At 41.2% G+C, this 15,431-nt stretch overlaps 1 protein-coding gene across 1 annotated transcript in view; it reads right to left on the bottom strand.

The window, feature by feature from the left end:
• rasgrf2a (Ras protein-specific guanine nucleotide-releasing factor 2a) overlaps positions 1-6,781 on the bottom strand; it is a 30,097-nt gene extending 23,316 nt beyond the window's left edge. The window contains exon 1 of the mRNA XM_073477837.1: positions 6,103-6,781. Coding sequence (XP_073333938.1) covers positions 6,103-6,381 — 279 coding nt within the window. The 5' untranslated portion in view covers positions 6,382-6,781. The remainder of the gene's footprint in view (positions 1-6,102) is intronic.
• Positions 6,782-15,431: the final 8,650 nt, after the last annotated feature.

A 15,431-nucleotide genomic window follows, 5' to 3' on the forward strand; every position in this document is an offset into this window, starting at 1 on the left:
ATAGCAAAGTTTTCTTTATCATCTTTCATATAATTGTTTTTTTTCCAGAGTCAACTGCACACGTTTATACTTTTTTTTTATACAATTACAATAAAAAATAACAACAAAAAAAAAATGCTAAAGACACCAACTCCAAAAGTCCCTGTGGAGAGGTAACGTACGCCCCTTTCACACTGGACAAAAACCCACTAACGGGATTTAATCTTCAAATTGATGATAAAATCATTTCTGGATCCTAAACTGTACTTGTCTGAAGTTGTGCACAGCTGTCTTGACGTCAGTAAATGTTAAAATCATTAGGGATAACTCTTCAAACAGATCTGTGCAACAAGAGCGATGAATTTACCCTCATCATCATCATCATCATCATCATCATCATCATCATCATCAGACCTGAACTAAACTGAAAAGGTGCTTCGTGTCTGAGGATGAAAAGATTAACGAGCGATTTGTGCACAGTTCATTTCTCTTATAAGCTACAAATCAGGAAGTTGTTTGACTCTAAACAACAACAACAACAACAACAAACAACACGATACAAGCGGACGCACAAAGACGATAATCGCCTCAATGAGTAACATCGGCTTTCAGCCGGGCTTATGTTTCCAGTTCATTAGGCAATAAATCACAGCAGTGGATTTTATTATCTCACACTGTTGTTCATATTTAATACTCTATTTAACTCATCTTAGACTAATCTAATGAAGGGGGGTGTTACAAACAATGTGTTCACTGGGTAAACACGAGCCGCCCAGCTGGAGCCTCGTCGTCACTCGCTGATGCACACGTAGATGTAGATTTGCTTCCATAACTAATAACGCATCTTATAAAAGTGATAAACAATAAGAGCAACTTTGAGAGGATGAGACCGAGAACAAAGAGCACAAAGGCATATTCAGCATGTTTAGATCAATACGCTGATCACAGTCATGTTAATGAACAGGATCGTTCTGAGCCGAGTGAATAATTAATGTTGCTGCCAGAGTATCTGCAGAGAGTGGACATCAAATGATCCCAGTTATCATCTGCGGCCGAGTGCTTTGATGCTCTCTGATGTTTGTTTGACTTTAATGTCGCTCCATTAAAACGTCGGCATCAGACTCAAGTCAAAATCACAGAGCGGCCTTCATCAGACCGACATCAAACACTGTTTGTGTCATGAATGCTGTTTGTTGTCGTCTGGACGTTAGATGTTAGACTGCATCTCCACACATGAAGGACCACGACACGATGTCACCTCCACTCAACATGTGTAAACACTGATGTCAGTGTGACGACTGGAGAAACATGCACAGATCAGTTCCCTATAAACCTCACTTTTATGCTATTCAGTCGATTTTCCCCACAAAAATAAAAGTTCAGATTACGGCACAAAGGAAGCACGTCTGCCACTGCACAACCAAAACAGGAAGAGGTATTGTTTTCCCCGGTCACTATCCTCAGATAACAGTGGAACAACTCCAGAAGAAAAGGAAGGTGAGGAGGAGAGTGATAGAAACTGAGGTAGAACAAGATGGAGAGCGCTCCGGTGTTGTGTCAAAGTCTGTTCCCACGTTGACATGCGTTTCCTCTCACCACTGGGACTCGGGACGCTTCAAACCCGCCATTCTTTCTGCAAGATCAGTGAGAAAGAAAACCTGCCAACCTATTAATAAACGGGCTGTCTTTACACTTAGGCGAGCAGGGGTTGTGTTTGTGCTTTGGGGTTGTGTTTTTTGCTTTGGACAGTAGCCAGGCTGCCATCTGTAGCCATGTTGCTAGTGCCGTGTTAGCGACGCCGGTGCCAACAGAGCCACAGAGAAACACTGGGAGGGATGAAAGTTGAAAAGCTGTATGTTTACACTTTAAAGGCTCCGACACAGCAGGCCGATGGTCGGCTGTCGGGCATCGTCAGGGCCGTCAGTGAGCGTCCGCGGATCTACTGGAACCGGAGGCCGATTGAGGACTTCGAATGAACAAGAGAAATCACTCTGATTGGCTGCGCAAGCAAGCCATCAGTGTAAAAATAAAGGGAAAGCCCCTTGAATCTGTCCCTGCAGTACCCATGATTATAACCATCTAGTGCAGCTTCTCTTAATGTCCCCTCTGCCTCTTCACCAGTGACATTTTCAACTTTTTATCAGACATATTCCCCTTTAGGAACAGCTGTATTAGCGAGAGTGGTGTCAAAAATATAAGCTTGTTGGCCACGTGGTGCGTTCAAGTGCAGCTTTTCGTTTAAGACGATGACAAACACTTCAGGCTCTGAACTAGTTCCTCTCCATCGCACCCCGACCCCTCAGTCTTATTAATTGTCGACTCTGGAGGGTGTCGACCGCAGCCTGGCGGTCCATCCGGTCTGGTTTCCACAGGCAGTGTTGACGGCAGCGAGCAGTAAACGGAGGCCACAGTGCAACAGACCCCCCGTGGCTCTAATGCCAGGCTGTCACACTGCAGGGTCGCAGCTCACAGCCCCGTCCTCTCACTGAACGTTCAGTTCAGTTCATCAAACTGTGTCTGCTAAGCATCTCAAAGAAGGTGAAGGAGGCTTTTGAAGTATTCAGGTAAAGTGACAAAACACATAAAAGGTCCAGTAAAAAAAACCCCACACAATTTGAGGGCTTCGACTGCTGGGAAGCATTTTCTGACATTTGACAACCCAAACAATAATCAATTTATCAGAAAAAGTAACTGATTATTAAAACAATCATCGGTTGCAGCTCTCATAGAGCTCACGCTCACTGCTCCCTGCAAGTGTGTGAAAGTGTCAATGCCAGATTACGTCGTTGTGTCCTGCTCTGCATCCTGCGACCTTTACGTTCGACAACAGGGTTCACACACAGGTGAGCTGTTAGACAAACACAACACAAGACTGCAAAGATAAATAATCAGCTGAGACGGGGAGTTCACGGGTTTACAGCAGAGAGGAGGACTTTTAACAGGATGTTTAGAAGTTAAAGATCATTAGCAGGTATAAACAATTTGGTGATTTTGGTTTAAACCAGCTCAAAGTTTGCCTCTTCTCTCAGGGGACAGTCCTGTGGAGGGTTGTGAGTTATTTATATGTGTTTAGATCTCTACGTTTGCATAATTAAAACACAATAATGCACTTTTGGCACAAGCTCCTCGCCTGCCGTGCCGCTAGTGACAAGTCAAGTTGCATTTGTTTTTACAGTACGTCACCGAGGGAAGAGCTATGTGACTAAGTTGGCTTCATCGCTCTGTCGGTGCGTTCAGGTGGGGTGGATCTGTTAGTCACTGAGGCTTTGTGAAGTATGGAAACAGCAGTAGAGGGACATTAAATACTCTGATCTCTACGATTAGCCTGAAAAGAAGATGGTAGACACCTTCGATTTGATGACGATCACAGCTTTTCTAGACTTCACAGCGGCTACATTGTCTGAGATGGATTTAACTATGTTTGAACGTAAAGGAGGAACAAATCGATCAAATCAAAATTTACTTGTTAATTCTTCCCACAGGCTCAAAATCTGTAGCTGTAAGTAAAAGTGCCAAAACTCGACAAAGAGCATCACACAGAGCAAACATACCCAGTCAAGTCTGAACTGAGAGCACAGGAAAGACAATATCTTATATAAAAGTTTAGTTTTTGTTCTCTGAATCCTGCCAGTTTCGTCTTGGATCTATAATATTTCATCCCTCCTGCTAAATATCAACAAATCACCTGATAACTTCAGGATAGAAACATAAAACAACGTCCTCTGACCCACCACCTCCTCTCTCCTCCTGACATCCTCTCCTCACCAATAACCTTCACACGGTCCCTTACTTTGCAACAGAAATGCCAAAACATGAGAGCAAAACTTGCAATAATGCTGACAGAGAGAGAAAATGTAGCTACAACGATCATCACGTCAGATTCTCACCGTACCGGAGCAGATTCACTGTTACAACACTGAAGCTGTGAAGACACTCCAACATGTGTGAAGTCAAGACTGAGTAATCGACCTGCGTGTCGATCAGAAACGGCAAATAAACCGGATCGAACGTGTAAAAACAAAAAGAGCCTTTAACTGCGTCTCTACATGAGACCAGCTGCTGATGGGGAGGAAACATCTTCAGGCCCCGCAGCCGCACAAACAGGAATATGGGTCATTTATAATTAGCTTTTAGCTTTCACAGAGCTAATATATTTTTATAAAAAGGGATAATTCTGTTTGTGGTTAAAACTATGAATAGTCTGCAGGCTCTTCATCACGACACGGGGAGACTATGATGCACGTTTCAGAAGAGAAGTCTGACAACGACGGCCGTGAGATGCTGTGTTGTTGTTTTTGGAGCTGAAAAAATTTGATTATTTATCGATAGACCGATAATTAAACAGTAAACGTTATTTAAAAGTTATTTTTAAGCAGAAACCTTAAACATCCACTGATCCCAGCCTCTCAAATGTGAATATGTTCTGGTTTTCCTCATCCTCTTTAATAATAAACTTCATAAAATGTGCGTTTTTAGACGGTTTATCAGGCAAAATAGTCTTTGTTTTCAGACAGTTCATGAACCAAATGATTAACTGAGAGAAAAATCAATACAATTATCATATTTTTCCATTATTGATTAAGTTGTTTCTCTCAGTCCAGCACGACACCTGCTGAATATCTTGTTTCGTGCGACGAACAGACAACAAACACAAACGTGACCGGACTGAAAACAGTCGTTGTTTGTTTGTCGACTCACCAGCTGATTAATTATCAATTCAGCTCCGGCTCTCGACCGAAACAGACGGTCTGACTTCCTCTTTTCATACAGCGAGCGTGTTTTACGATAAATAAACTTCATTTATAAATAAATCGTGTACAGACGAGCTGACGAAAGCTGATTTAATCCACTAATTGAGTCATTTTTTCTCTGTTTTGCTTGAAAACTGCCTCATAAGTCGGTTATTGTTCCTTCAGTCGACTAAATCATTTCACATCTGGTTTGAACCGTATTTCAGTCACAAAGTGCTCTGCAGTTCCTCTTTCCATCCGTTTTATCTATAAAACGTGTTTATTTATATCATGAACAGAGAAGCTGGCGTTCACTCAGCGTCTCATTTACTTTTTATCTGTAGAGGATAAAAAACTTTTACTTAAACTGTGAATTATTTTCATATTTTACATTTTTTTTTACATAATGTGGACTTTTAATGAAAAAGGCACTAAAACAAACTGTGATAAATCACTTTACATGTAAACAGATGGTATTATAGTTGTAATTCTTACATTTTTCTGTTTTACAATTGTATTTTGAGTGATTATCAGTAAAGATTTGTACATTTTTTTGATTACATCTGCTGTTTTTCTTGTATTTTGGGCTCCTGGCAGCTTTGTATTTCACTAAACTGACAAAATTAGTCTTTTTTTTTGTCATTTTTGCTTGAAAACATTAAAATAGTTGCCAGTTACAGATCTTTCTTGAATTTTTCTACTGTATTTGTGTATAAACAGTAAAAACAACCTTGAAATGATCTATAAGTGATTATCACTAAAGATTTGTACATTTTTATGGGCACATCTGTCATTTTTCTTGCATGAAAACATTAAAATAGTTGTATTTCTTACATTTTTCTGCTGTAATTGTGTGTAAAAACAGTGAAACAATATTTTTTATAACCTCCAACTGTTTTACAATTATATTTTGAGTGATTATCACAAAAGATTTATCCATTTTTATATTCACCTGTGTCTTTTTTCTTGTATTTTGGCTCCTGGCAGCTTTACACTTTGTTAAATTTACAACACTAGTCTGTTTTTGTTATATTTGCTTTAAAACATTGCTGTATTTTTGTGCATAAAACAGTGAAACTATATCTTTTATAACCCTGAACTGATCTATAATTATATTTTGAGTGATAATTTGCACATTTTGGAGGCTTTATTTCATTTTTCCTGCATTTTTGGGCTCCTGGCAGCTTTAATCTTTGTCAAACTGATAAAAGAAGTCAGACCTGCAGCTGAGTTGAGGGAAGATGTGGAGTAAAGACTGTTTAAAAGGTGAAACAAAGTCAGAAATGAAAGCTGAAACATTAAAAACTCCTCATCAGCCTCCGTCCTTTAACTCTGAACTGGTCTAACTGGTCCCCTCCTCCTCTCCTCTCCTCTCCCAGTCCAGCTGACCCACCTGCTGTTTCTCCATGGGCTCCTTGCTGATGGCGGACACCTTGGGCGCCGGTGCCCGCTCGCACGTGCATCCCTCCAGCAGGTAAATCCCGGAGGGCCTCGTGCTCTGGTCGTTCTCGAAGTAGAAGAGCACGTTCTGGTAGAGGGCGAAGTACTTCTCGGTCCAGCGGCTGTTCTCCGTGGTCTTCTTGCTCAGGAAGCCGCGCTTGGCGCCCTCTTTACGCGCCACCACCGACAGATACAGAGCGTGGCCCTCATTGTACCGCACGCCCTTCTGCATCTTACGTTCACCCGGGTTGTTGTTTTTTTTTTGTTTTTTTTATGTCGGTGCCAACTTCACGCAGCAGCCCGGGGCATCACCTCACCTCACCGGGCGCAGCAGAGAGAGAGGTGGAGAGAGAGCGGTTAATGTGTCCGTGTGCAGGAGGAGTAATCCAGGCTTACCATGGTAGAAAAAGTTGGAGTGTCCGCGGCGCAGCGCGCATCACACTCGGATCGGGGGGCTTTTAATGCGGGCTGGTCCTACCGAGCAGAGCCGCGGGGAAACGCTTCACGGCGTCTCCATGCTCCAAACTTTGGCGACGACTCACCGACCCGCGTTTTTTTTTTTTTTTTATTCCCCCCCTCCCCGTTAAAAAACGAGAGCGCGTCTCGTCCCGTCAGCTGCGCAAAACAAAAATAGACTGAGGGAACAGACGGTGAAAACAGAATCACGACGGAGATCAGCGGTAATCGGCTTTGACACCAACTTAAAGAGACAGGTCGCTGCAGCCCGCTGCGCCGCGCCGTGACGCGCCGTGCCGCGCCGCGCCGCGCCGCTAGAAACGCCCTGTGCAGGTGCGCAGGAGCGCGTGAAGGGGCCAAAAGTTGATCACGGATCCAATCACAGCTGGACAGGTGCGCTTCAGTCCGTTAACCTCATTTACTGGACAGCTTCTCTTTTTAAAAATCCGTCTTAAACAAACTCACCTTTACAATATGATTCATTTTAGTTTAAACAGTCAAATAATCAATACAGGATCAATAAAGACTCAGTGTCTCAGTTACAGGCTGCAGCCAGCGATTATTCTCATCGTCAGTTAATCTGTCGATCGTCTTCTCGATTAATCGATCAGTTGTTTGATCAGTAAAATGGTGAAACATGTGATCAGCGTCCCGAAGCCCTCAGATGTCTTCAGCCTCATTATTTAATGTGTAAAATTAGTGGAGTTCCCCTTTAACTGCCTCCACCACAGTGACGTCATTAGGAAGAATAAAGTATCTGAAAATGAAAAACTCAAGCACAGTACAAGTACCTCAAAAATGTACTTAAGTATAGTACTAGTTTCAGTCCATCACTAGAAAAAAACAATACTCAAGTAAAGTACAAGCACATCAGATGTGTACTTGAGTACAGTACTGAAGATACATGTACTTAGTTACATTCCAGAACTGGAAAAAAAAAATACTCAAGCAACACAAAACAAAACACAAAATACCTCAAGCAAGTACCTCAAAGTACAAGCACCTTAGGTGTGTACTTGAGTAAATGTACCGTGTTACCTTCCAGCGTCAGCAGCAGTCGGTTGGACTTCACCACAGTAAACTGATATAGTACTGAAGTAAATGTACTTAGTAACATCAGCAGAAAATGGAAATATTCAAGTATTAGAGTACAAGTACCTCAGACTGGTACTTAAGTACAGTACTTGAGTACATGTACTTGGACAAAAGCAGAAGTTTCTATTTCTGTCAGCTGGCGTTTCGCTTCAGAAGACGATGTTTCTTCTGAAACCGTCGTTCAGCCTGAAACAACAGATGTTGTTGTGCTTTAGTAGACAGCGTGTGTGTGTGTGTGTGTGTGTGTGTGTGTGTGCGTGTGCGTGTGTGGAGACAGATGTTGTGTGTGTGTGTGTGTGTGTGTGTGTGTGTGTTTTGGAGCTAAGCTGCCACAGAGTTTGCCTTTCACTTCTGTTTCATACTGTACATGATCTGGCGGCTGATTGGTTGTCCGGGGGGAGTAGTAGAGAGGGAGGGGGGGTAGTAGAGAGGGAGGGGGGGTAGTAGAGAGGGAGGGGGGTATTAAACCCTCAGAGACTCCCTGTGACCCCCCCGCTCCCCCCCCCCCACCCCTCAGGGTCAGGTCAAGGTCCGGCTGTGGTCGGTTCTGAAACATGCAACAGTTCAGCAGCCTGTGGACGTCATGCAGCACAGAGAGACACCATCAACAGACACAAAGTGACACAGACGAGTCTCTAATCTGCTGACTGTCACTGTGATGAAGTCTGGCTGATGTAACTGAGTACTTTTACTCAACTACAGTGTCAGTCTACTGTGATGAAGTCTGACTGATGTAACTGAGTACATTTACTCAAGTATCACTGTGATGAAGTCTGGCTGACGGCTGCTGACACTGCCGGAAGGTAACACATTACATTTACTCAAGTACACGTCTAAGGTGCTTGTACTTTGTGTTTTGAGGTACTTGCTTGAGGTATTTTGTGTTTTATTTTCCGCTGATGAAATGTAACAATGTACATCTACTCAATTACTCTACTTAAGTACGATTTTGAGATAATTCTAGTTTACTTGAAGATTTCATTTTTCCAATGAAACAATGTAACTAAGTACATTTACTCAAGTTCTTACGTACGTATCTGAGGTGCGTTGTACTTAAGTATTTTTTTCCCAGTGCTGGAATGTAACTAAATACATGTAACTTAAGTCTCGTACTCAAGTACGTATCTGATGTGCTTGTACTTTACTTGAGTACAATTTTTGTCCGGTGATAGAATGTAACAAAGTACTTTTACTCAAGTACTGCATTTAAAGGGTAACTCCACTAATTTCCCACATTAAAGTGTGTTAACAGGTCTAGGGAGGATTTTGTGGCTCCAGATGAAGCTGCATGTAATCTGATAAATTACCTCCAGTGATGTCACTCAGTGGCTGAGCTGCATTGTGGGTAACGTAGGCACCAGGGTTTGAAAACTAAGAAGAATGTGTGGAAAGAAAAGGTGATATCTCTGGATCTGCTGCATCGATTTTGTTTTTAAACTGATTTTCATCAAAATAATTAATTGTCTGTCAATAAATGACTCAATCATCTAGAGATCCAGAGTCTTGTATGTAAACAGGTAACTACGGCGTCCTGTTGAGCTGGCCCATTAACCGCCGAGGTAGATTAACCTCATCCTGTCGCGTCCGATCACTTCCAAAGCTTCAGAGGCCGAAGCTGATGTCCGCAGGCAAACGGAGGAAAAGCTGACAAATGAAAAAGTCTCATTGCAGCTTAATATCATGAGCGGAGCTGCACGGGGAGGAGCAGCAGAGAGGAACAATCCCTGTGGGGTTAGAGCAGAGGACAAGGACACGTTGCATCACCACACACACACACACACACACAGTTTTTCAGCTCACAGTTTGACAACATGTTAAGCATCAATCGTTCCTCCGACTGTCATTAAAACAGCATATAACAAATACTTCGCTTGAGCATTTTGATTTTATTCTTCTTTTTAATTTTAGTCCACTAAATATGATTTGTAGTCCATCTTGTGCCGACCAGGCCTCCCGGACGAGCGCCAGGCTTTGAAGTCAGTTTTCGTTGTGGCCGAACCGCTTAATGGTTAAAAAAAAAGACTTCCCATCAGCTAACATGGTGAAGGAAGCGTCTGTAAAACAGTGGATCCACCATATGGTCATTTCATCCTCTCATACGTACGTCACCTCATATGTATCCGTACATACCGGTGATGGGCTGCATAGATTTTACGCCATGTTGACCGAGAAAAGGAAGGTCAACTGGCGATCCGTTTGTTCTGAGACTAAATGTGAATAAACTCACATTTTGTGCCGTGTTGTTGTTTGTGTCTCTGAGGAAAACGTAAATGGTCCAGTTGTCTGTGCAACAGAGGCGACAACAATAATACTACTTTTACTATCACTTCACTACGTTAGTTAAAATAACTCCGGTGAGGATGAATGTCCTGTGCTCCGGACTCGTCACTGCGAGCAACACATTTCACATCACAAATAGTTGTTGGACTTATCATTAAAGGCATGCTATCGCTGCTTTTCCACCAACATTAGCAGGTCTACACAGGTTTTATGAAATGCGGGTCAACCCTAACTCCATTCCCACTTCCCGCAGGCAGCCCATCTTAGATTTTTATCTGAAGCGTTACGTTGTACGTCACAAAAGCGGCAGGAACAAGGAACAACACCAAACAACAATAGATAGATATCTCAAAGTCCTTCCTTATTTACGCACCAACACCTCCAGATGCTGATAACGCATCGTCACTTCGCGCAACGGGAAATACATCAGAATTTAGCGTGTTCACCCGGGTCTTACATTTAGGTTCAAAACTGAGCAGAGGTGATAAAAACCTGTGGCAGCCACCGACCCAGAACGATCTTTCTCCAGAATCGGTGGCGCCCAGAAACATCTCGAACACAGCGAAAGACAATAAAAAGAAAGGAGCAGCAGCAGGAAGGATCTCTGCAGACACCGCCACACACTTCTAGTCGGTCAGAAGTGATGATACAGGGAGATTACTTTCATATGAGTCAACTGCTTTTTTCAGGAACATCCTGCATAGTGTACCTTTAATATAAAAATATCAATTAGCGCAGCTTTAAAGTGTTCAGTGTGGATGATGTTCACTGGTAGATCTGTGAAGCTCTCTTTCAGTATTTATCCAGACTCCAGTGTGATCAGCCGGAGCAACGGCATGAACAGTTTTATTTGACGGTGAGCGGGTGATGTGGGACAGTGGGTGGTCTTGGGTGGAGACATAAGGGGCTTTAATAACAGCACTCTCATCTGTAGATATAGCCAGCAAAGGATTACAGAGGATTACTATCACAGTGTGTCTGCCACGATGACTGCTGCACATGAACCAGCGGACATTACTGATCACGAGCTGTCGTGTAGTTTACTCTGCTGTCGTGCACGATATAGATCATAATATTCAGCTTTATTATTAAAAAATACAGTGTTTATCAGCTGCGTCTGAAAATATATATTTTTTGTGATTTATCTGGACTATTCTTGTACAACATGACAAATATATCTCTGAGAAATGTTCTTGTTGTCTTCTGTGTTTTGTTTTTAGATCTTCTGTAAAGTCTGTCAAAGCAGCAGCCTGAAGAAAAATCATTAAATTCACTGACAAGGACAAAAATAAAAGTCTTCCTATCACCACCCACCTCAGGATGTTTTGTGGTGAGTGAAGCTGCCAGCGTTACAGGTGAGGTCCGGTCCAGGCTCGTCTGATGTTGGTGCCAAGAAGGCAGCAGGCCAAGGCTGATCCAAACATCTGCAGACAGGAAACCCCTAAAAACACACAGCAACAGTTCAGTTAGTGAATATCAGAATCAGAGTCTTATTGTGAACACATGAAAGGCTCTTAAAGTACTTACACAGGAGCATTTGTTCAGCTCTTGTTGTCCTTGTTCCTCGCTGTAGGTCTAAAGGTAAAGAAATGGAGATCAATAAAGTCTCATTAATACAATGAATGAATCAACTGATAACTGATGTTCTCAAATATTTGTACCACAGTGGAGTAGAAAGTACAATATTCGCCTCTGAACTGGAGCAGAAGTATCAGCAGAATACTGGAAGTAAAGTACCTGAAAATCGTAAACTCAAGTAAAGTACACGTGTAAATGTACTTAGTTACTTTCAGTAAAATCCTGTTTTCATATGAAAGCATGAGAAATGATGAGATCATGTATTGTAGTATAACAGTGACAGGGATCAAGTAATTTTACTTTTATACTTCAAGAACATCCCGATTGTAATTACACATTTTTACTAGCGACATCTTTGATGCAGGACTTTTATTTTTAGTATTATTTTAGTATTTTATCTTTGCTGTGTGGTATTCGTTCTTAAAAGTCTGCAGCTGCTTCAGGTGTTTAGCAGAACGCTGCAGCTCTGTTTCGCTGTGAAGCTCCAGAAATGTTTTGTGGACGACGAAATGAAATGTTTTGTCCATCAACTTGAGGAAATGATGACTGAAGTTACATTTTTGGGTGAACTGTTCCTTTTATTTCTATGAATCAGCATCAAGTTAGAAGAAATTGCTATTTCAAATGTGTGTCTGCATGAATATCTTAATAAATGAACAGACGGCAGAGCGTCTGAGCAGAAACAGGCGTTCACATGTGAGAAGACGCTTCGGTCTCTCAGGTAAAGACGGTTAATATTATGAAGAAACTCTTCAGGTTTTAGACCTTTAATATCTGAGCTCTGCATCTATAACAGCGTGATCTCTAAATACAAAAACTAAAGTGTGTTCTTCTCCTAAGAGGACAAACCAAGCAGGTGCCTGGTTAGTCATGATGGCTAAACATACAGTCCCGTGGGTGTCTCCTGTTTCCAGCTGAGAGTACTTGTGCACAGTGCTGATTTCCATCTGAACAGGGCAGAGGCAGAGCAGGTAATGGCCGCTCGCTCTGCTTCACATTCAGGACTCGAACACTGCAGAGCTGAACCGAGCCGGCAGGTCTCTCCACAGAGGAGCCTCTCCTGAAATAAAGACCTGGCAGACGGATTATTAACTGCATGTGTTACTCATTCGACAGTGTGACAAAGAAAAGCAGCTGCTCCCCCAAGAAGCCTTGAATATGAAACAAAATAGGAATAGAAACTGTGATAATAAAGAACGAGACCTTCACCCAGACGTAACCCTTATAAAGCTGGACGACATGCAGGAGAAGTATTTACATCCTTATACAACTACTAGACAAATAGGTACTTCTGATATTATGTTTAATATGTACTTAATACTTGTTTTTACAGAGGGGATTTTGTGTTTTTATTAATAAAACGTTTTATAAATCAGGCTATGAATGACGTGTGAAGAAACCCCTCTGTAAAAACCTTCAGGATATCGATGGGAATAAAACTGGAAAGTCTGGTGTGTGTGTAAGTCCCCATGTCCTGTCACTGAACACTGGTGAATTCATTGTCTTGATTTGTGGATGTTTATAGTCAGCGGCTTGTTTCTTTTATGTAAACATTATAATGTTTGTTCCTTTTAATGCTGCCTGGGCCTGGACTCCCCTGTGAAAGAGATTCTGAATCTCAATAAAAGGTTAAATGAAATAAAAAATAAATTAAAAAGAGGAGATTTCTGACTCAGAGTCTGAGAAAACGGCCTTGGACGTTGGACGAGTCCAGGCTCAATGTTCTTGTTTCATTTTGTCTGTATAGTCATATTAGACTCAACGGTTTGGACAGAGGGGATTTTAGGTATCTCTTTTTATTATTACATGAATCAGAAGATGTCAACTCCATAAGAACAGACTTTTTCGACTGAATGATCAGAACAAACCGCTCTATAAAGACCTTTTTAACCTTATAAAGTAAATTCCCTCTGCTCAAACAGCCTGCGTTAAAATGTGAAGATGAAATAAAAGTATATTTGTGTTGATCTGGGAATGAAAAGTAACCAATAACTACAGCTCCTGGAGTAAAAAGTTTAAATATTTCCCCTCTGAAATATCACAGAGCAAAAGTAGAAATTACGACAGAAAATGGAAATAAAGTAAACTTTTATTCCCTTGAGATAACTTATCTGAATTAAACATGAAGTGTCACGTTTAAAATCAACGTTTTCTATCTCGTTGAGTCAAAGTGAATAAATTAAAATACCTGATTAGTTTTAATTAATGCAGACTCGTTCATAAACCGTGTGTGTTTATTCAATTATTACATTAAACATAGTGGGGAGCTTTACTTTAAGTTACTAAAACATTATGTGTTTTTCAAGTGTTTATTATTCAAGTATTTGAAAGTACAGTGTTTACATAGTTATTCTTGTTTCCTGTAATAAAACAAACATTACATTGACTCAAAGGGACTTCACTTAAAAGTAACCGATTACCTCAAATTTACCAAGTAAAGTAGACTATAAAATTTAAGTTGTAGGATCTAAAAAGTTTTAACAACTTAAAATTATTAGTCCAACTTTTAAAATATACAGTGTGATAGAAAAAAAGCTCATTGAACATAGATTAGATGGAAAATCAACAGTACACGTAATCAAAATACTTAAAGTCGACGTTTTCTGCCAATTCTTTAAATAGGGTTGACGAAATAATAGAAACACCTGTAACACAACACAGTTCGACAACACAAACACCTAAATCCTCCCAAAATGATGGTACAGTTAATGCAACACCTCTTTCAAAGAGGTTCAATAAAAACTGACCATTAAAACCTTCATGAAGGAGGACTGAGGCTGCTTCAGTTTGACAGACTGGGGTCAAAAACTAAAGCTCATTGCAGATGATGGTCAACTGTTGTGTGACGCTGACATCTGGTGGCGGCGGAGGAGGATTTATGAGCTGCTCTGTGAAGTCAGAGTGTTTCTATGGCTACAGAAAAGTGATGGAAACCCTGCACCACGGTCTGGACAATTAACAGCTGGGGTGGTAACAGTCTGGGCAGAGAACACAAAGAACAGTGTTTTTTTTTTTTATATTACAAATCCTGCAGCAGAGCATTTTGTTTTTCATCTTCTGGTACGTTCAGTTTGGGCTGAGCTGCACGATCAATTTTAAAAAGATTCGATTTTGGATATCGATATATGATGATACGAACATAAGCGTTGTCTTTTTACTGGTTTTAAAAGCTGCATTACAGTAAAGTGATGTCATTTTCTGAACTTAACAGACCGTTACCGACGCATTACTGATGATTATTTATCAGAATACTCAGCGTGTTAATATTTCTGCTCCAATAATCGTCCCCACAATATTGATATTGAGGTATTTGGTCAAAAAATATCATAATTTGATTTTTTTTTAAAGGAGATTTTAAAATTGTGATATTTTAAAAAGGTCATATGGATAAACCGATCAAAAACTGATTCAAACATTCTCCTTATTTTGATATAATTAAATCATGTACATGCTCAACACACACACACACACACACACACACACACACACACACACACACACAGAACAGTTCCTCTCGCACAATTACAACATGTGCCGTCACTCGGCCTCCTTAATGGTTGTCATGGAGATGTCATTGATAAAGGTGGACAAAATAATTCTCCTTCTTTCTGAGCGCGTAACTAAAGAAAAACTCCTGTAAAAAAAAAAAAAAACGGCAGTGTGACAACTAACGGGGGCCCGTTTGCTGAATCAGACGTCCTTTAATGAAAAAGACAAGTCAGACATGCTGTGTGTTGCTATAGAGCTTCACCTTGTGTGTGTTCATCTCTGTCAACCTCTCCTGCTCTAACTCTCCAGAGCTGCTGCTGCTGCTGCTGCTGCTGGATTAACCATTTCTTAGACCTGCCTGACGACAAGCCAGCATCACTCTCT

This window comes from Pagrus major, chromosome 12 (genome assembly GCF_040436345.1).
Source record: "Pagrus major chromosome 12, Pma_NU_1.0".
Lineage (NCBI taxonomy): Eukaryota > Metazoa > Chordata > Actinopteri > Spariformes > Sparidae > Pagrus > Pagrus major.